Below are 23,346 nucleotides of genomic sequence, written 5' to 3' on the forward strand. Positions count from 1 at the left end.
TGCTGAACATCTATGCTCTGTCCGCCAGAGAAAGCAGGATCTCCCAGTGGCCACACATTTTAATCCCACATCCCATTCCCATTCTGACATGTCTATCCACGGCCTCCTCTACTGTAAAGATGAAGCCACACTCAGGTTGGAGGAACAACACCTTATATTCCGTCTGGGTAGCCTCCAACCTGATGGCATGAACATCGACTTCTCTAACTTCCGCTAAGGCCCCACCTCCCCCTTGTACCCCATCTGTTACTTATTTTTATGCACACATTCTTTCTCCCACTCTCCTTTTTCTCCCTCTGTCCCTCTGAATATACCTCTTGCCCATCCTCTGGGTCCCCCCCACCCCCCGTCTTTCTTCCCGGACCTCCTGTCCCATGATCCTCTCGTATCCCCTTTTGCCTATCACCTGTCCAGCTCTTGGCTCTATCCCTCCCCCTCCTGTCTTCTCCTATCATTTTGGATCTCCCCCTCCAACTTTCAAATCCCTTACTCACTCTTCCTTCAGTTAGTCCTGACAAAGGGTCTCGGCCTGAAACGTCGACTGCACCTCTTCCTACAGATGCTGCCTGGCCTGCTGCGTTCACCAGCAACTTTGATGTGTGTTACTTTATGGTCCTTACCTCTGGTGCCATGCTCTCGGGAATAAACCCCCCAGAAAAGGGTTAACGTATGAGGAACATCTGATGGCTCTAGACCTGTATTCACAAGAGTTTAGAAGAAAGAGGAAGACTCTCATTAAAACCTACCCAAAGCTGAATGGCCTAGATACAGTGAATGAGGAGAGGATATTCCCACTAGTGAGAGAGTCTAGAACCAGAGTCCACAGACATAGAATGCAAGGATGTCCCTTTAGAACAGAGAAGAGCAAGTTCTTTAGCCAGAGAGCAGTGAATCAGTGAAATTCATTGCCAAAGACAGCTGTGAAGGCCAAGTCATTGGGTATACTTAAAGGAGGTTGATTAGCTCTTGATTAGGAAGGATGTCAAAGGTTACAGGGAGAAAGCAGAAGAATGGCAGAAGAATATATCAGCCATGATCAAACTGTGGAACAGACTTGATGAGCTGAATGGCCCAATTCTGTTCCTATGTCTTATGGTCTCTGCCTATATGCAGGCAGGAGGACAACCAGATGCCACACACACAAAATGCTGGAGGAACTCAGCAGGCCAGCCTGCATCTGTGGAAAAGAATAAACAGTTGATGTTTCAGGCCGAGACCCTTCATCAGGACTGAAAAGAAAGGGGAGGAGTCAGAATAAAAAGTTAAGGGGAAGGGAGGAAGAAGTACAAAGTGGTAGGTGATAGGTGAAACTGGGAGGGGGAAGGATGAAGCAAAGAGCTGGGAAGTCAATTGGTGAAGGAGATAAAGGGCTGGAGAAGGGGAAATCTGATAGGAGAGGACAGAAGGTCATGGAAGAAAGGGAAGGCGGAGGAGCACCAGAGGGAGGTGATGGGCAGGTAAGGAGATAAGGTGAGAGAGGGAAATGGGAATGGGGAATGGGGAAGGAGAGAGGTGGGGCAAGTACTGTAAGTTCGAGAAATCAATGTTCATGCCATCAGGACGGAGGCTACACAGATGGAATATAAAGTGTTGCTCCTCTAACCTGAGAGTGGCCTCATCGTGGCAGTAGAGGAAGCCATAGACTGGCATGTTGGAATGGGAATGTAAATAGAATTGATATGGGTGGCCACCAGGAGATCCCACTTTTTGTGGCAGACAGAGCAAAGATGCTCGACAAAATGGTCTCTCAATCTTCATCAGGTCTCACTGATACACAGGAGGCCACAATGTTACACTAGGTACAGTAGATGACCCCAACAGACTCGCAGGTGAAGCGTTGCCTCATCTGCAAAGACTGTTTGGGGCCCTGAATGTTAGTGAGGGCGGAGGTGTAGGGGCAGGTGTGCCAATTTTTCCACTTGCAAAGATAAGTACCAGGAGGGCGATTAGTGGGGAGGGACGAGTGGACAAGTGAGTCATGTAGGGAGCAATCCCTGTGGAAAGCAGAAAGTTGGGGGTGGTGTGGAGAAGGAAAGATGTGCTACCAGATAGACAACTGGATGGTCAAAATCCCCAAAATACGGTGGAAGGCAGGCATTCTTGCAGGAGTGTCGCAATGGTTGAATATATTGGATCCTCTGGTACTGCAACTGATGTGATGGTAGTAGTTTGGCAGAAATTTCTTCAAGACATGATAGATGGTAAATTTTTGTTTCAAGTTCTTTCAAGGGATGTGTGCATTTTGACAAGGCAACCATGCAACTCAAATTCTTTTCTCCCATGGTCCACTCTCTTCTATCAGATTCCTTACTCTCCAGCCCTTTACCTTTCTCGCCCTCTTGGCTTTATCTACCACGTTCTAGCTAGTCCTCCTTCCCCTCCTCCCAGCTTTTTATCCTGGCAACTTCCCCCTTCACTTCCAGTCCTAAAAGGTCTCAGTCCAAAACGTCTACTGCTTATTCATTTCCATAGATGCTGCTTGACCTGCTGAATTGCTCTGGATTTCTGCAGGATCTATTGTGTTTATAACTTAAATTCCTAATTGTCATTGGATGGTAGCCACTTCCTGAGCATTGCAATTTATGTCAAAGGCATTACCTCTGTATGATAAGAGCATTTACAACCATCGGTAGCTAAAAGGGCTAAATGGATGATTTCTTTCTGTCTTATCAAGAGGTTCTCACCAACACAGAAAGTGACCACCAACCAACTTGATTCACTTCATAACTGACAATTCCAGATGCTATAAGCCTTGTTTGCTGGCAGCAATCTGGCTTTTTAATGCCAAAGACATGTGTGTCAGAACTGGCTGTATCTCAGATTGCAGATGGAAAAGGAATAAATTGTTGTGAAGATTAGTGGTGGGCCAAGTGATTGGAAAATAAATCAGCAAAGTAACAAATTTTCGAAAACAAAGTGATCAAGTGGATTGAGCACATTAGCTGGAATTACAGGTTAAATCAACAGCTTCTATAGTATGTGGAAAAAGAGCACAGCTAATCTAAGCATTGGCTCCTTGGGATATGACTGGGGAATTCATGATGGAATGAATGGAAGTGGCACAAATTCTGAACAAATATTTTGTATGTCTCTTTATGGAAGAAGGCATGAAAAGCATCACAGTAATAACAGAAACTCTAAATCCAAAAGGAAAGGAGTAAATTAAATTAATCTATCATTAGCAAGAAAGAACTGATCAAACTAATAGGACTCAGTTGATAAGTTCCCTGAACCCTATGGTCTGCAGCGAAGGATCTCAAAAGATGTGGCTGCAGAGATACATTTTTTAGTGATCTTCCAAAGTTGTCTTGATTCTGGAAAGATCCAGCAGAATAGAAACAACCCCGTCCATCATTGAGGATGGGGGTTTTCTTACAGGTACAGTACTGTGCAAAAGTCTTAGGCACATATATTATATAGCTTGGATGCCCAAGACTTTTGCACTATAATGTAGTAATTTTAGGTATTGCACTGTACTGCTACTGCAAAAAGAAAACAAATTTCAGGACATATGTGAGTGATGAGAAATCTCATTCTGATATGGGTCTCTATTGTGGACTGAGAATGGGAAGGGGCCAAGGAGAGGAGAATTATGGTTAGAAAAAGAAGAATGGGGATGGGAGAGGGTGGGAAGCACCAGAGAGACATTCTGTAATGATCAATACACCAATTATTTGAAAATCAAATGACCTTGCCTGGTGTTTCAGGGCTGGGTGTGTCTGCACCTATGCCACCCCCTACCCTTGGCACTCATTCTCTGCCACCTGCCCCACACCCCTCCCATGGCGCTCTACCCCCACCATTCCCAGCATCCTTTGCTCCCACCAGATTTACAAACTCACTCTGTTCCACATTGACAAATACAGTACTGTGCATAATTCTTAGGCACCCTAGCCATGTACACATGCCTAAGACTTTTGCACAGTACAGTATCTTCAGCTGCTGTCACCTGTCTTGCTTCCCATAGCTGCTCTTTAAAAGGTGATTTGACCCAGTTGTTGGTCGCTGTTTTGGTAAGTAGTCTACTGACAAATTTAACCCATTAAAGCATAAGAGCATACTTTACTATGTGAATGCAAATTGCTCCTGTTGAAATATTCTAAGCCCATTGAGGTGTTACAGATGGACAGACACTTAAACTTTATGCCTTCAATTCTTAGAAATGTCACTTATGAGTCCTCTGGTGTTGTGGATGTAGCATATTGATGGATGAAAAGCAAAACAGGAATACTTTTTTGAATTAGCCACCAAAAATGCACAATATTGGAAGTTCTTGCCTCTCATTACATTCTTTGAGAAGTTGAGCAAACTGTTTACTACATTTTAGTTTTGGCCAATTCAAAATCTTTGATATATTCCAGCTAATTAACAATCTGTACTTGGAAGCACCAGAAAAATTGCTGCTTCATGGTCCAATAGCCACTGGCTTTCACTCTTGCACAGCAGAACACTGAAATCACTAGAAAGCGGAAAACATTTGTGAGCATCTGGTTCCCTACCCCTGCTGGACTCACTGAGGGTTTAGTCACTGCTCACTCAGCTTCATAGACAGCTATGGAATGCTAGCTGATTTCACAAAACTGGAAAAAGTACAAAGGAGAGCGTTGGCAGTGGATGGGATAGGTTCTGGCCCTTTTTAACGTTGAACTATTTTCTATATTAACTGAACATTACTTTAGGATCAGAGCTTTATTACTTCATTGTATTAGTTCTCAGAAGAATTATAACTTATAAAATACCTTAGGCAGTATCATCCAGCTATCACTACATGCTAGTAGTAACTGGATAACTTTGGATCTGGTTTATAAAATTTTAAGAGACATAGATGAGATAAATGGTCACAGCTTCTCTCCACCCCCCCCCCCAGAGTGAGGGAGTCTAGAACATGAGGACATAGGTTTAAAGTAAGAGGGAAAAGATTTAAAGGGGCAAGTTTTCCCATACAGAGAATGGTGGGTATATGGAGTAAACTGCCAGAGTAAGCATTAGAGGTGGACATATTTACAATATTTAAAATGTCATATTCACAGATAGGAAATGTTTAGAGGCATACGGGACAAATTCAAACAAAAGGGACTAGCACAGGAAGGCAGCTTGGTCAGCATGAAAAGGTTGAGTGGAAGGAACCATTTCCTTCTTATAACTATGCATCTACACTCCAACATGGCTAGTAGTCCCTAAAGAAAATTGTTCTTAAAGGGCAGGTCTTCAAAATAAAGGAAATGTTTCATGTTAAAATTAAATACATGAGAATACTTTCCCTATTTTCTTTTTTTTTGATTAACTAGTTCTTCACCGTTTTTATTCAACAAAAGATAATGAAACAATTAGAAGTAGGATTTCTCAATTAGTTTAACACCATTAATTTACAAAAATTAACCTAAATTAAGAGTTGTGACACTGAGGAATTAAACTAACTGAAGGCACAAGAATCAAGTTCCATATAGTTTATTGTCTTGTGAAACCTACATTTCCATTGAGAAATGAGCAGCATTTATTCGGTGCAAGTGCCAAGACTCTTGAGAACATTCCTTTCAATAACTGCAGAATATATTCATAAGGGCAAAAGAATAAATTTGCACTTACCAAGTTTCCAAGAATTTATCTGTGCTAGGCTTTGGCTCCAAAGTGAGATGTTTTTCAAACTCAAAGTTGTGAATTGATTTCAACTTCCTTAACAATCGCAAATCCCGATCTGGCTGCAAAATCTCAGAGCGCACCTTCACAGGGGATCCCAGGCTTGGGCCATTTTGAGGCACATTTCCAGCACCATGACTGCTCTCTTCCTCAGTGACCCCCTACATATTAAAAGAAAAAAATGTCTGTAACATCAGCTACAAAGGGCAGTCAATAAAAACAGTAAAATGATGCACTTGCCTATTTTTCTTTCACAATTGTCACTTTAGCCCTCATCTTCAGACACTATTTACTTTTTATGTTTAAAATCTTCTTGAAGATGTGTTTAAACCAAAAGCCTATTTGCTCTTCATTTAAACACAATAAGTGTTTAATGTTCAAAAGGAGGCTGGGCAGCTATGGCAGAGAATATTCAATTCTCGATCAAACTCATTAAAACATGTTTTCTACTGCTTATTGAATCATTCTGTGAACAAATTGATTACTTAATTTTCTTATTAAACAATAGTGACCTAAGTACTCAATTAACCATATAACCATATAAGAATTACAGCACGGAAACAGGCCATCTCGGTCCTTCTAGTCCGTGCCGAACTCTTACTCTCACCTAGTCCCACCGACCTGCACTCAGCCCATAACCCTCCATTCCTTTCCTGTCCATATAGCTATCCAATTTTACTTTAAATGACAACATTGAACTTGCCTCAACCACTTCTGCTGGAAGCTTGTTCCACACAGCTACCACTCTCTGAGTAAAGAAGTTATTGGCTGTAATGACCTGAATGGATGTCATGAGACTGTAAAAACTGCTTTAGTAAATCAAGACAACACACGCAAAATCCTGGAGGAACTCAGTAGGTCAGGCAGCATCTGTGGAGAGGAATAAACAGTCGACGTTTCAGGCCGAGACTTTCATCAGAACTGGAAAGGAAGGAGCAGAAGCCAGAATATGAAGGTGTGGGGTGGGAAGGAAGTACAAGTTGGCAGGTGATAGGTGAGACCAGGTGAGGGGGTAAGGTAGGTGGGTGTGCGAGGAAGGATGAAGTACAAAGCTGAGAGGGGATAAGAGGAAGAGATACATAGCTGAAGGAGGAGGAATCTGATAGAAGAGGACATTACACTATAGAAGAAAGAAAGAGGGGGTTGATGGGCAGGTGAGAAGAAGGGGTGAGAGGGTAACCAGAATAGGGAATGGGAAAAGAGAGAAGGGAGAGGGAGGGAGGAGGAATAAGTTACCAGAAGTCAGGGAAATTAATGTTCATGGTATCAAGTTGGAAGCTACTCAGACAGTTGCTCCTCCAACCTGACTTTAGCTTCATCATGGCAGGAGGAGGAGGGTATGGGCAGGCATGTCAGAATAGGAATAGGAAGTCAAATTGACCACCAGGAGAGTGAAGGTGCACAAAGTGGTCCCCCAGTCTGCACTGGGCCTCATCTTTGTAGAGGATGGGCAGGTGAAGTGAACCAAGTTCAGGAAAATTTATTACCCTTCAACCATCAGGCTCCTGAACCAAAGTAGATAACTCCACTCACCTCAACACTGAACTAATTCTACTTTCAAGGACTCCACAACTCATGTTCTCAGTATTTATCTATCTATCTATTTATTTATTTACTGTATTTGCACAGTTTATCTTCTTTTGCACATTGATTGTTTGTCAGTGTTTACCCATGTATAGTTTTTTCCATTTATTCTATTGTATTTCTTTGTTCTACAGTGAACACCTGCAAGAAAACTAATTTCAGGGTAGTATATGGTGACATGTTCGTTCTTTAACAATAAATTTACTTTGTACTTTGAAGTGTTACCTCACCTTGAAGAACAGCTTGGGGCCCTGAATGTTGGTGAAGGGGGAAATTGTAAGGTCAGGTATAGCACTTGTCATGCTTGCAGGGATAAGCGCCAGGAGGATGATCAGTGGGGAGGGACCAGTGGACATGGAGTACAGAAAGCAGTAGGAAAGATGTCCTTAGTTGCAGGATTGGCAGAAGTTATGAAGAATAATATGTTTGATATGGAGGCTCATTGGGCGGTAGGTAAGGAGCGTAAACATTTCTGCAAAATTGGAATGATCAAGGGAACAAACAGCAAACAGGTTTCTGGACAACGAGTGAATGGGAGCAGCAGGAGAACAAAAGCACAGAGAAAAGAACATGGGAGCTATGAGATATAGAGCCAAAGGACCAGCCAGACAGGGGTCACAAACAAGAGAAAATCCGTAGATGCTGAAATCTAAGCAACACACACAAAATACTGGAAGAGCTCAGTGGCCAAGCAGCATCTATGGAAAAGAGTAAACAGTCAACATTTCAGGATGTGACCCTTCATCAAAACAAATTGGATATGTCCTTCTCTCAGAGGAAGAAAACAGAAAAAAGGTACAAAGCCAAGTCAATAGCACAGATGGACACTGATACAAAGAGTGAAAAATGGAATTACCTTACGTTGTAGAATTCTGTAGTAAATATAGAAGCCTTCAATGCTTCCAGACAAATGATGTACTGCTCCTTAAGGCCTTGTTGAGGCCCTTATCTGTGATATTGGTTCAGTTAGTCCTGACGAAGGGTCTCGGCCTGAAACGTCGACTGCACCTCTTCCTAGAGATGCTGCCTGGCCTGCTGCGTTCACCAGCAACTTTTATGTGTGTTGCTTGGTTCAGCTTGTTAGTTTCTTGCCTCCCCCCCCCACCCCCCAATCCTTCTGTTTCTTCTCCCCCCATAGTGGTGAACATGTCCAACTTGACCTGCTGGGTATATCCTCTTGCTCTACATTTCACAACTGCTAAATTCTTTGTCTATGTTCTCTCTTTAACTGCTTCCATTTACTAAATGAGTAGATCGCCTTGTTTACTGTGCATTCTCATGGCCACCCTAATTACACTATGACAGAGACATCCAATCCCCCACTATCCTACACTTCTTGGAGTTTCAAAGATCCTTTTGTTTCCTTGCAGCCTTGATGAAGGGTCAAGGCTGAAATGTTACCTCTGCTTCCACCACTCCCGCTCCATAAATGTGTTTAAATCTTCTGAATATTTCCAGCAATCTCAGCTTTTACTGTAGATTCCCAGCAACTGCATTTTTTTTAACCTTTACTTTCAATAGAAGTTGGTGCATTTATTTTCCTCTAAATAATATTCCTGTACCAAGATTTTCATGTATTTTTTTATGTAGGTTTACATAAAATATTGATTTACCATGATAAAAGTAATCATTTATATATATATTTTTTACAGTATATAATAATTTAAAACTGCAGCCGCGTCACAACATGGCTAGATGCACATTTAAAACTCTACAGTAGCAATCATTTTGACATTTTCGACTTTAGTGGAATAGATTTATGGAGGATCATGCAATAAGCAGACATCAAATGAAACTAAAATCCATTCATTCTAATGTCAAACGTAACAATGAAAATAGTCCAAGATATCCTTAAGTGGGAGGGTGAGGAGCCAGAGGTCGTGGTACATATAGGTACCAATGACATAGGTAGGAAAAGGGAAGAGATCCTGAAAGGAGAATAGAGGGCGTTAGGAAGGGAGTTGAGAAGAAGGACAGCAAAGGTAGTAATCTCCAGGCGACAGTGAGAGTAGGAATGCAATGAGATGTAGGGTAAATGCATGGCTGACGGATTGGAGCAGGGGACAGGGATTCAAGTTTCTGGATCATTGGGACCTCTTTGGGGCAGGTGTGACCTGTACAAAAAGGACAGGTTGCACTTGAATCCTAGGGGGACCAATATCCTTTTGGGGAGATTTGCGAAGGCTACTGAGGAGACTTTAAACTAGAATGGTTGGGGGGGTGGGAATCAAATTGAAGAGACTAGGAGAGAGGAGGTTAGTTCACAAATAGAGAAAGCTAGTAGACAGTGTGTGAGGGAGGATAGGCAGGTGATAGAGAAGGGGAGTGCTCAGACCGAAGATGTAGGGGAGAAGGAAGAAAAAGATAATAAAGTTGTTTGCACCATTAGGGATAAACAGAAAGTAAGAGGTGGAGAGTTTCTTAAATGCATCTATTTTAATGCTAGGAGCATTGTAAGAAAGGTGGATCAGCTTAGAACATGGATTGATACCTGGAAATATGATGTTGTAGCTATTAGTGAAACATGGTTGCAGGAGGTGTGTGATTGGCAACTAAATATTCCTGGATTTCATTGCTTCAGGTGTGATAGAACCAGAGGGGCAAGAGGGGTGGTGTTGCATTGCTTGTCAGAGGAAAACATTATGGCGGTGCTTTGGCAGGATAGATTAGAGGGCTCTTCTAGGGAGGCTATTTGGGTGGAATTGAGGAATGAGAAAGGTGTAGTAACGCTTATAGGGGTGTATTATAGACCACCTAATGGGGAGCGAGAATTGGAGGAGCAAATTTATAAGGAGATAGCGGATATTTGTAGTAAGCACAAGTTGTAATTGTGGGAGATTTTAATTTTCCACACATTGAATGGAAGCCCAATCTGTAAAAGGGCTGGATGGTTTGAAGTTTGTAAAATGTGTGCAGGATAGTTTTTTGCAGCAATACATAGAGGTACCAACTACAGAAGGGGCAGTGTTGGATCTTATGTTAGGGAATGAGATAGGTCAGGTGACGGAGGTATGTGTTGGGGAGCACTTCGGGTCCAGTGATCACAATGCCATAAGTTTCAATATAATTATGGAGAAGGATAGGCCTGGACCCAGGGTTGAGATTTTTGATTGGAGAAAGGCTAACTTTGAGGAGATGCAAAAGGATTTAGAAGGAGTGGATTGCAACAATTTGTTTTATGGGAAGGATGTAATAGAGAAATGGAGGTCATTTAAAGGTGAAATTTTGAGGGTACGGAATCTTCATGTTCCTGTTAGCTTGAAAGGAATGGTTAAAAGTTTGAGAGAGCCATGGTTTTCAAGAGATATTGGAAACTTAGTTCAGAAGAAGAAAGAGATCTACAATAAATATAGGAAGCATGGAGTAAATGAGGTGCTCAAGGAATATAAAAAATGTAAAAAGAATCTTAAGAAAGAGATTAGGAAAGCTAAAAGAAGACACGAGGTTGCTTTGGCAAGTAAGGTGAAAATAAATCCAAAGGGTTTCTACAGTTATACTAATAGCAAAAGGATAGTGAGGGATAAAATTGGTCCCTTAGAGTATCAGAGTGGACAGTTATGTGTGGAGCCAAAAGAGATGGGGGAGATTTCGAACAATTTCTTTTCTTCAGTATTCACTAAGGAGAAGGGTATTGAATTGTGTAAGGTAAGGGAAACAAGTAGGGTAGTTATGGAAACTATGATGATTATAGAAGAGGAAGTACTGGCGCTTTTAAGGAATATAAAAGTGGATAAGTCTCCGGGTCTTGATAGGATATTCCCTAGGACCTTGAGGGAAGTTAGTGTAGAAATAGCAGGGCCTTGGACAGAAATATTTCAAATGTCATTAGAAACAGGATTGGTGCCAGAGGATTGGCGTATTGCTCATGTTGTTCCATTGTTTAAAATGGGTTCTAAGAGTAAACCTAGCAAAGTAAGTTTGACGTCAGTGGTGGGTTAATTGATGGAAAGTATTCTTACAGATGGTATATATAATTATCTGGATAGACAGGGTCTGATTAGGAACAGTCAACATGGAAGATCATGTTTGACAAATCTTATTGAATTTTTTGATGAGGTTACTAAGAAAGTTGATGAGGGTAAAGCAGTGGATGTTGTCTATATGGACTTCAGTAAGGCCTCAGACAAGGTTCCACACGGAAGGTTACACTAGTCCTGTGACTAGTGGTGTGCCACAGGGATCAGTGCTGGGTCCATTGTTATTTGTCATCTATATCAATGATCTGGATGATAATGTGGTAAATTGGATCAGCAAGTTTGCTGATGATACAAAGATTGGAGGTGTAGTAGACAGTGAGGAAGGTCTTCAGAGCCTGCAGAGGGACTTGGACCAGCTGGAAAAATGGGCTGAAAAATGGCAGATGGAGTTTAATACTGACAAGTGTGAGGTATTGCACGTTGAAAGGACAAACCAACGTAGAACATACAGGGTTAATGGTAAGGCACTGAGGAGTGCAGTGGAACAGAGGGATCTGGGAATACAGATACAAAATTCCCTAAAAGTGGCGTCACAGGTAGATAGGGTCGTAAAGAGAGCTTTTGGTACATTGGCCTTTATTAATCAAAGTATTGAGTATAAGAGCTGGAATGTTATGATGAGGTTGTATAAGGCATTGGTGAGGCCGAATCTGGAGTATTGTGTTCAGTTTTGGTCACCAAATTATAGGAAGGATATAAATAAGGTTGAAAGAGTGCAGAGAAGGTTTACAAGGATGTTGTCGGGACTTGAGAAACTCAGTTACAGAGAAAGGTTGAATAGGTTAGGACTTTATTCCCTGGAGCATAGAAGAATGAGGGGAGATTTGATAGAGGTATATAAAATTATGATGGGTATAGATAGAGTGAATGCAAGCAGGCTTTTTCCACTGAGGCAAGGGGAGAAAAAAACTAGAGGACATGGGTTAAGGGTGAGGGGGGAAAAGTTTAAAGGGAACATTAGGGGGGGCTTCTTCACACAGAGAGTGGTGGGAGTATGGAATGAGCTGCCAGACGAGGTAGTAAATGCCGGTTCTTTTTTAACATTTAAGAATAAATTGGGCAGATACATGGATGGGAGGTGTATGGAGGGATATGGTCCGTGTGCAGGTCAGTGGGACTAGGCAGAAAATGGTTCGGCACAGCCAAGAAGGGCCAAAGGGCCTGTTTCTGTGCTGTAGTTTCTATGCTTCTATGGTTAGTTAGGAAGGTTCAATCGTTAGGTATTAATATTGAAGTAGTAAAATGGATTCAACAATGGCTGGATGGGAGATGCCAGAGAGTAGTGGTGGGGATAATTGTTTGTCAGGTTGGAGGTCGGTGACTCGTGGTGTGCCCCAGGGATCTGTACTGGGTCCAATGTTGTTTGTCATATATATTAATGATCTGGATGATGGGGTGGTAGATTGGTTTAGTAAGTATGCAGATGATACTAAGATAGGTGGCATTGTTGATAATGAAGTAGGTTTTCAAAGCTTGCAGAGAGATTTGGGCCAGGTAGAAGACTGGGCTGAAAGATAGCAGATGGAGTTTAATGCTGATAAGTGTGAGGTGCTACATTTTGGTAGGACTAATCAAAATAGGACATACATGGTAAATGGTAGGGCACTGAGGAATGCAGTAGAACAGAGGGATCTGGGAATAATGGTGCATTGTTCCCTGAAGGTGGAATCTCATGTGGATAGGGTGGTAAAGAAAGCTTTTGGTATGCTGGCCTTTATAAATCAGAGCATTGAGTATAGGAGTTGGGATGTAATGTTAAAATTGTACAAGGCATTGCTCAGGCCAATTTTGGAGTATTGTGTACAGTTCTGGTCACCGAATTATAGAAAAGATGTCAACAAGATAGAGAGAGTACAGAGGAGATTTACTAGAATGTTACCCGGGTTTCAGCATTTAAGTTACAGAGAAAGGTTGAACAAGTTAGATCTTTATTCTTTGGAGCGTAGAAGGTTGAGGGGGGACTTGATAGAGGTATTTAAAATTATGAGGGGGATTGATAGAGTTGACGTGGATAGGCTTTTTCCATTGAGAGTAGAGGAGATTCAAACAAGGGGACATGAGTTGAGAGTTAAGGGGCAAAAGTTTAGGGGTAACACGAGGTGGAGCTTCTTTACTCAGAGAGTGGTAGCTGTGTGGAATGAGCTTCCAGTAGAAGTGGTAGAGGCAGGTTCGATTTTGTCATTTACAAAAAAAAAAAATTGGATAGGGATATGGACAGGAAAGGAATGGAGGATTATGGGCTGAGTGCAGGTAGATGGGTCTAGGTGAGCATTCGGCATGGACTAGAAGGGCCGAGATGGCCTGTTTCCGTGCTGTAATTGTTATATGGTTATAGTTGCAGTTTTACATCTGTTATGGAACAAACAAGTATATATCCAAGTACAGGAGCAACAATTCCAATTACATTATATGCAATATTCTGAACTATTTTCATGAAATTTTTCTTGCTAAAGAAGTTATTACTGCAACATATTCTGCTCTGACTTCTTTTACAAGTTCACAATTGACACCACCACAGTAGGTCAAATTTCAAATAATGACGTGACTTTGTAGAGGAAGGAGATGAGAATCAAATGGCATGGTGTCAGGACAACAACCTTTCCTTGAAAGTCAGCAAAGGAAAAGAGCCAGCCATTGACTTCAGGACAGGTAGTCCGTAAGCCAGCAGGGTTGGTCGGTACCATCTGAGGGGAATAATGCTCATAGTGATTTTTGGCAAGGTATACATCTCTGGAGTTGGAAAACATGTGATAGCATTGCGCCAGTGGTAGCTTTATTACTTCAAATAAATAATCACTTTTTGTATATATTCCATATTAACATCAGTGCAGCAGAAAATGTCACCCCACCCCCCAAAAGGTAAAAAAACCTCATTTGGAGAGATTTCTGGAGTTTTATCAATGTCATAATATTTTCCATATTGTTGTATCAAATCAAAACAATCTTAAGCTTTTGTCATAGCATATAGAATTACAGTACAATAATTCAAATGTGGGGTTCCACACAGCCATAACCTAGGCTCCATTTGGTTGTAAAATTAATATATTTAATCAAAGACTGCTTTGCATACTTTGTTTTCCATACTTTCATAACCTAGTAACCATAATAATTTTCTAAGTCTTCTACGTCTTCATCTGAACTTTCCACTCTCTGAGGTGGATGCCTGGTTCTCACAGTCTGCCAGTCTACACATGTCAGAACACCTGAGGCTATCTGCAACACACATACATCTTGGGAGTGAACATTTTTTTGGACAGTTACAGGCCAGTAAATCCAGGACAGCATCGGGTGCTGGCTGGCCTTCCATCCAGGGCACCACCAACTGTTCAACTTCCTCTTCTCTCTCCATCTTCCATCCTCTGCCAACAGGGCTTGGCACTTGTGGGCCCTTCCATCATCCCAGGGTACTTAAGGAGGTGGCTTTTGAAATCATGGATGCATTGGTAATCATTTTCCAATGTTCTATAGATTCAGGATCAGTTCCTGTGGATTGGAGGGTGGCTAATGTTGTCCCTCACTTCAAGAAGGGAAGAAGAGAGAAAACAGGGAATTATAGACCAGTTAGCCTGACGTCTGTGGTGGGAAAGATGCTGGAGTCAATTATAAAAGATGAAATTACAACACATCTGGATAGCAGTAACAGGATTGGTCTGAGTCAGCATGGATTTACGAAGGGGAAATCGTGCTTGACTAATCTTCTGGAATTTTTTAAGGATGTAACTATAAAAATGGACAAGGGAGAGCCAGTGGATGTAGTGTACCTGGACTTTCAGAAAGCCTTTGATAAAGTCCCACATAGGAGATTAGTGGGCAAAATTAGGGCACATGGTATTGGGGCAGAGTACTGACATGGATTGAAAATTGGATGGTTGACAGAAAACAAAGAGTAGCAATCAATGGGTCCCTTTCGGAATGGCAGGCGGTGACCAGTGGGGTACCGCAGGGTTGGGACTGGGACTGCAGCTATTTACAATATATATTAATGATTTAGATGAGGGAATTAAAAGTAACATTAGCAAATTTGCCAATGACACGAAGCTGGGTGGCAGTGTGAAATGTGAGGAGGATGTTATGAGAATACAGGGTGACTTGGACAGGCTGGGTGAGTGGGCAGATGCATGGCAGATGCAGTTTAATGTGGATAAATATGAGGTTATCCACTTTGGTGGCAAGAACGGGAAGGCAGATTATTATCTAAATGGAGTCAAGTTAGGAAAAGGGGAAGCACAACGAGATCTAGGTGTTCTTGAACATCAGCCACTGAAAGCAAGCATGCAAGTACAGCAGGCAGTGAAGAAAGCTAATGGCATGCTGGCCTTCATAACAAGGGAAATTGAGTACAAGAGCAAAGAGGTCCTTCTGCAGCTGTACAGGGCCCTGATGAGACCACATCTGGAGTAGTGTGTGCAGTTTTGGTCTCCAAATTTGAGGAAGGACATTCTTGCTATTGAGGGAGTGCAGCGTAGGTTCACAAGGTTAATTCCCGGGATGGCGGGACTGTCATATGTCGAAAGATTGGAGCGACTGGGCTTGTATACTCTGGAATTTAGAAGGCTAAGGGGGGATCTTACTGAAACATATACGATTATTAAGGGATTGGACACGCTGAAGGCAGGAAGCATGTTCCCGCTGATGGGTGAGTCCAGAACCAGAGGCCACAGTTTAAAAATAAGGGGTAGGCCATTTAGAATGGAGTTGAGGAAAAACTTTTTCACCCAGAGAGTGGTGGATATATGGAATGCTCTGCCCCAGAAGGCTGTGGACGCCAAGTCTCTGGATGCTTTCAAGAAAGAAATGGATAGAGCTCTTAAAGATAGTGGAATCAAAGGTTATGGGGATAAGGCAGGAACTGGATACTGATTGTGGATGATCAGCCATGATCACAGTGAATGGCGGTGCTGGCTCGAAGGGCCGAATGGCCTACTCCTGCACCTATTGTTTATTGTCTATTCTCCAAACATCTTTTCCATATACCAGCCTGGTAGTTGGCTCGCTGTGCATGTTTTGTTAAGCAGTCCTTGCATGGTGTGAGTTGATGACTTTCAATTTCACCTTTTTTGGCACAGAAAAGGTGATACCTGAGCTCATTGACCATGGTGGTCAATGTTTTTGGGACATGTAAATACCTCCAGTTTGTCCATCAGTTCTGAGGAGAGGTCCCATTCCTGACCCAACTCTAAGAATGTGTCCTGAGTTTCCCTATTGTTGGCCAGAAGTTTTAGAGCACTTGTCTTCCCTTTGCCCACAAAAGTGCTCACAGTGTCACATCCTGTATATGCGTGCAACCCGATGAGAGCCCTACAAACCTCTATGCCAACAGTGGCAGCAACCTTCCTGATGTCTACAAGCCTTGAATGGGTTCTAGTGCCACACTTCTGGAACAATGGGGCCTCAATCTCGTCACAAAATGCTAAAGACATGATAAAGACATCTGTGTCTTCTGAGCAGGTCACTACAGATTGGTATCCCTCTCTTGTGGCATGGGCAGCATGGCGAAGTAGGCAGTCATCTGCTTCTTCTTGTTGACACTGAAGAGCTGACACCTCCTCACTGTCTTGAGGTGTGATTCTGTAACATTTGCCCTTCACAGTTGCACACAGAATCTTCTCCTGTAGCTTTGCTCTGTACTCCGCCTTCCTCCATTCGTGGACTATAAAGCTAATGAGACTATTTTTGTTACTGACTTTGGTTAGGAAGCTCCTCCACTGCCTCACCGTCTGTGTGCCTGTGATACCTTGTAACTCACGACCAGTCTCTTCACCCCGTAGAGATCTTTCACTGTTCTTGATAGAGTTCTCCTTTTTTGTGTTGAACACAAAATCTATTCTGCTACTCTGACTGCCTTCCCTCAGAGCAATACCCAGAATTATTGTGGCAACATCTCTGAAAGTAACTTAATCACCTTTCACTCTTTGGCCCAAGTTCATTCGATCAACCACTGTAGCAGAGTTTCCTGGGAGTTGCTCTTCTACTACTACATTTTTCTGCAAGGTTGTGGCTAAAGTAGCTTTATTTGTCTTTCTCAACAATTCTTCTGGTGTGGACAGGGCCCAGGGCAATGGTCCAAGGGGATGAGAAAGGATATCCTCCATACGTAGACTGCGCCCTTGTGCCATCACTATGATGCGTCCAAACAAAGACCTGTCTGCTTTTAAGATGATCACCCTCCTATTTGATTTCACTGCTCTCTTCTTACACGTATCACTGAATGTTTTCAACTTTTTGGTTTTCATTGGGTCATGGAATTTCTTTGCTGGTGGATCTTCCTCTAGTCTCTCATCCTTGAAGGTTGCATAGCATTGCTCACCAATTTCATATGCCTTCATCAGGTTGGAGGCAACGTCCTTGGGGGCTGACTTTGCCGTAGAGATGGTAATGAGGTCCCTCTTCTCTGCAAATGGGTTGACCCATTCATGTATGAGGCTAATCACTGCTGAAACTGCTTCCTCAAGTTTCTGGATTCTTGGCTGCTGTAGCTCCGCATGACAAAGCTCTGATTTGTTGTCTTGCACCATCTCAACTGTCCCAGGAATCCACTGCGGTGCTCAGCTGTTATGTAGTAACGCTTGATAGCTCCAGCATTCAGGCTGAACCGTGATGTGCCTCCAGGAGTCTGAGTGTCTTTGTTCACTGTGGCTTCAATAGCCTGGTCCAGAGGGACCTGCCCAAAGGGATTGTTACTTGACAGCTGCACTGAGAATTGGCCTGTCTTAAAGGCCTCATACACAGAAGGATTCTTCTCTGGGAGGTTCATCATCTGAGCAAAGTAAGGGGATAGGTACCTGGCATAATTCATGTTACCATAGGCATAGCACCATGGGATCATGGTTCTTATAGCATGGAGGTGTAACTCCCAGTCCTCCCTTACAGAAAGCTACCACCAACACAATGCCTTCACATATTTTCTAGCACTAGGGGTGTATACATTGCCAAAAATCACTACTAAGAATTATTCCCCCCAGATGGTACCAGTGGCCCAAATTTGGGGTCCTGGCTCACCGACTAAGGGGGTAGATTAATCACTTTTGTCTATATCGATGGTGTTGAGCTGGAGATATTGAGACCTTCAAGCTCCAAGGCATAAACATCACCAATAGTTTGCCCTGGTTCAACCATGTAGACACTATGGCCAAAAAAAGCACACCAGTGCCTTTACTTGCTCATATGGCTAATGAAATTCAGCATATTCCCATTGACCCTCACCAATTTTTTAAAGATCCACCATTGAAAGCATCCTATCCGATGCATCACAGCTTGGTAATGGCAACTGCTCTTCCAATGACTGCAAGAAATTGCAGAGTTTTCAGTATATCATAAATACCAACCTCTCCTTCATAGACTGTTTACACTTCTTGCTGCCTTGGAAAAGCAACCAGCACAATCAAAAACCCCACCTCTTTTCTCCCCTTTGAATGGGGCAGAAGGTACAAAAGTTTGTAAAAACACACAAGGCACTAGGACAGCTTCTGTTCCTCTGTAATAAGGCTCTAAAACAGACCTCTTGTATGTTAAAGATGAACTCTCAGAATTTATGCTATTATGGCCTTTGTACCTTGTCTACCTGCACGACACTTTCTCTATAACTGTAACATTATATCCAACAATTTGCCAGTGCTTTTCCTTGTACTACCTCAATGTACTTATGTTTTGAAATGATTAGTATAAATAACTTGTGAAACTAAGATTTTGAGGCAAGATGGCACCAACGACCCATGGTAACGTTCTGTGGGCTACGTACAACACTTGCAAATATACTTTTGTTGAATTACTCTCACTGCAATTTGCAGCATGTAATTTCCCTTTAAGCAATGTACCTTTAAGTTGACTTAATGAACTATAGATTTCATGATCTTCTAAAGGACTTAGCAGACCTAACTCTCAAGCTAGCAGGTACATCAACTTTAAGTGAAGGAAAGTTTAGCACCACAACCAGAAGAGAGGTGAGTGGGGGGTGGGGGTGGAGAAGAGACTCCATGTCAGGCTGAATCACAAAGGAATGAGAGCCTCTCTACCCAGCATCTTGTTGGCAAGTGTGCAGTCGCGAGAGAACAAAATTTGAGGACCCTGGTGCACACTGCTGTATCACAGGAAAATGAAAGATTGTTGTGAGCTTATTTATTGAGACATGGCTTACTCTCAGTACACTAGATACAGCAAATAACCTGAAGGATGGACTAAACTTTTCAAATGATAGTCAGGGACTTCAACCAGGCTTAACTGAAGAAATTTCTGCCCAATTATCATCAGCATACAAGCTGTAGCACCCGAGGTCCCAACCCTGTTATACTGACACAAGGAATGCCTACCATTCCGTGCCCAGCTTGCATTTCGGGAAATCTGATCACTTGGCTGTCCTTCTCCTAATTGCATACAGGCAGAGGCTAAACAGCAAGGCCCCAGAGATTAGGATAACGAAAAGCTGCAGTTACGGAATTGCCTCAAGTCAATGCACCATAGCTGTCACAGACGATATAAAAACATTTCTAGACAAGTGTGTCCCCATAAAATCATTCAAAGTCTTCCCCAATCAGAAGCCCTGGATGAAACACGAGACCTGCAGTCTGCTGAGGGCCAAATCAGAGACATTCGAGTCTGCTGATCATAAAAGTTACAAGTGGTTCAGGTACAATATCTGAAAAGCCATTTCACAGGTGAAGTGGCAATTCTGGATTAAACTTAAACCAATGAAGGATGCTCTACAGATGTAGCAGGGCTTTACTATTATTACCTCTTATAAAGTAAAATCAAGCGACAGAGGTGACATCAGGGCTTCGCTTCCAGTTGAGCTCAATGTCTTCTATAATCACTTTGACCCTCAAAACATGGAGGAACCACTGCAAACTCCCACAGCCCCTGATAATCCTATGATTTCAGTCTCTGAGGCCAATGTGTGAGCATCCTTCGAGAGGGCGAACCCACAAAGCGCATCTGGACCATATGGGGTACCTGGCCAAGAACTAAAGATCATGTGGGTGGAGTATTCACTGAGATCTTTAGCCTCTCACTTCAGCAGTCAGAGATACCCAACTCAGGCTTCACTTATACTAGTGCTAAAGAACAAAGACTTTAGTGACCATCATCCAGTAGCACTTACATCTACAGTGATCAAGGGTTTTGAGAGGTTGGTGATGAAACACATCAACTCCTGCCTGAGAAATGACTTGGATCCGCTCCACTCCAATTTGCCTAATGGAGCAACAGGTCCACAGCTGATGACACCTCATTGGCTCTTCACTCAATTCTGGTACATCTGAACAGCAAAGGTTCATACATCAGGATGCTCTTTATCAACTGCAGCTTGACATTCAATACCATCATTCTCCTTAAAATTAATCAAAGAGCTTCAAGACCGTGGCCTCAATACTTCTTTGTGCAATTGGATCCTAGATTTCCTACCTTTTGGACCCTTGTCAGTTCGGATTGGCAACAACATCTCCTCCACAATTTCCATCAGCACAGGTGAACCACAGGTACACCCCTTGCTCAACTCACTTTACATTTATGACTGTGTAGCTAAGTACAACTTCAATGCCTTTTTTAAGTTTGCCAACGACAGCACTGTTGTAAGCCAAATCAAAGGTGGTGACAAATTATCATATAGGAGGGAGATTGAAACTCTGGCTGAGTGGTGCCACAACAACAACATCTTACTCATGTCAGCAAGACCAAAGTGCTGATATTTGACTTCAGGAGGAGGAAACCAGAGATTTATGAGCCAGTCCTCAGTAGATGATCAGAACTGGAGAGGGTCAGCAACTTTAAATTCCTTGGTGTTATTTTTCAGAGGACCTAATCTGAGCCCAGCTCACGAGTGCAATTATGAAGAAAGCACCTTTACTTTAGGAATTTGCAAAGATTCGTAATGACATCTAAAACTTTGACCAGTTTCTATAGATGTGTGGTGGAGAGTGAATTGATTGGCTACATCATGGCTTGGTATGAGAAATGCCAATGCCCCTGAAAGGAAATTCTTACGAAAAGTAGTGGATACAGCCCAGTCCATCATGGGTGAAGCCCTCCCCCCACTGAGCACATCCATACTGAGTGATGTTGCAGGAAAGCAAAACCAACATCAGGGACCCTCGCCACCGAGATCATGCTCTCTTCTCACTGCTGCCATCAGTAAAATGGTATGGGGGCTCAGGACTCAAAGCACCAGGTTCAGGAATAGTTATTACCCCTCAACCAAAGAGGATAACTTCAGTCAACTTAATTTGCTCTATCATTGAAATGTTCCCATAACCTATGGACTCACCTTCATGTTCTTAATAGTTAGTTATTTCTTTGTATTTGTACAGTTTGTTGTTTTTTTGCAAACTAGTTCAACACCCAGTTGGTGTAGTCCTTCATTGATTCTATTATGGTTATTATTCTATTATGGATTTATTAAGGATATCCACAAGAAAATGAATCTCAGGGTTGTATAAGGTGACATATGAACTTTGATAATAAATTTACTTTGAACTTTGATTTTTACTGTTTCCTGGTACCTGTGAGAATAACAAACCAATTCCAACTAATGTTCACTATGTTCATGGAAATCTCCAGTTAAAACAAAAGAAAACCTTTTATTGACGAGAAGAATTATTTTTATTTGATAATAATTGGAGCAAGAAAAATCTAATATCATCCACAGAAATTAATTATTCCACTTTATTCTTACTCTGATCGCAGCTTTCTTTTGCAATTATTCACAAGAGAATAAAGGACAAAATGCTAAAAGGATGTCATGTGATATACACCAGAACTGCAGGCTGTGCCAAAGAGTCACTGTTGTTCTGGAAAACAGTGGCACAACTTGTGAGGGGTGAATGCACCAACAGATAACCTGCTTCCATTTGTCAGGCCATTTATGGTAACAATGTCAAATTTCATTTTTATCATATAGTTCATTTATTTAATTAGTACACTGGGGACTGAATTTGTTATTCAGGTCAGGTTGTCATGAAACACTAATTTATTAAACTATTCTTTCAATAAAGAATTCAATCTTTTTCCATTTTCTTTTAAAGGCAAGAAAAGCCTTGTGGAGTAAGTACAAAGACTTTACAAGGATCAGACAAAGAAAGGTTATTTGTAAGGAGAAAGGAAACAGTAAGAGAGTGTAAACAAGCAAGGAAGTAAAGATGAGAAATAAAAGAGAGAATGAAATGTCTGGATTATGGACCTGGGAGGCAGTTAAAACAGGAGCCATGAAGATCTGTTCAGGGGAATGGACTTCATCAACACACATTATTGTTCTGGGCGGACTATCCTTGGATCATGCTATAAAATTCTAAGGTTGTTTTATTTTGTATTTGCTGAGCCACCCATTGCTTACCACAAGACCATGAGACATAGAAGCAGAATTATGCCATTTGGCCCATCGAATCTGCTCCAACATTCAATCAGGCTGATCCTTTCTTCCCCTCCTCAGCCCCACTCCCCAGCCTTCTCCCCATAACATTTGAAGCAGTGTCCAATCAAGATCTATCAATCTCTGCCTTAAATACACCCAACAACCTGGCCTCTGCAGTTGCCTATGGTAACAAATTCCACAAATTCACCACCCTCTGGATAAAGACATTCCTCCGCAGTTCTGTTTTAAATGGACTCCTCTCTATCCTGAAGCTGTGCCCTCTTGTCCTGGACTCCCCCCACCATGGGAAACATCCTTTCCACATCTACTTTGTCTAGGCCTTTCATCATTCAAAAGGTTTCAATGAGATCCCTCCCCACCCCCATTCTTCTAAATTCCAATGAGTACAGACCCAGACCTATCAAACATTCCTCGTATGATAACTCTTTCATTCCCGGGATCACCCTTGTGAACTTCCTCTGGACCCTCTCCAATGCCAGCACATCTTTTCTTGGATGAGGAGCCCAAAACTGTTCACAATACTCAAGGTGAGGCATCATCAATGCCTTATAAAACCTCAATATCACATCTCTGCTCTTGTATTCTAGACCTCTTGAAATGAATGCTAACATTGCATTTGCCTTCCTCACCACCGACTCAACCTACAAGTTAACCTTTAGGGTGTTCTGCACAAGGACTCCCAAGTCCATTTGCATCTCAGATCTTTGGATTTTCTCCCCATTTAGAAAGTAGTCTGCACATTTATTTCTACTCCCAAAGTGCATTTCATTAGCCACTTCCTTGCCCATG

At 42.2% G+C, this 23,346-nt stretch overlaps 1 protein-coding gene across 5 annotated transcripts in view; it reads right to left on the reverse strand.

Moving 5' to 3' along the window:
* LOC140200513 (tau-tubulin kinase 2-like) overlaps window positions 1-23,346 on the reverse strand; it is a 179,979-nt gene that overhangs the window by 67,867 nt on the left and 88,766 nt on the right. For 4 of the 5 annotated variants that reach the window (XM_072263993.1, XM_072263971.1, XM_072264003.1 and 1 more), the window contains 2 exons: window positions 5,587-5,798; window positions 621-695 (listed from right to left, as the gene is read on the reverse strand). In XM_072263993.1, coding sequence (XP_072120094.1) covers window positions 621-695; window positions 5,587-5,798 — 287 coding nt within the window. The remainder of the gene's footprint in view (window positions 1-620; window positions 696-5,586; window positions 5,799-23,346) is intronic. The other variant, XM_072263978.1, reaches the window with a different exon arrangement.

The sequence above is a fragment of the Mobula birostris genome, chromosome 1 (assembly GCF_030028105.1).
Source record: "Mobula birostris isolate sMobBir1 chromosome 1, sMobBir1.hap1, whole genome shotgun sequence".
Taxonomy (NCBI): Eukaryota; Metazoa; Chordata; class Chondrichthyes; order Myliobatiformes; family Myliobatidae; genus Mobula; species Mobula birostris.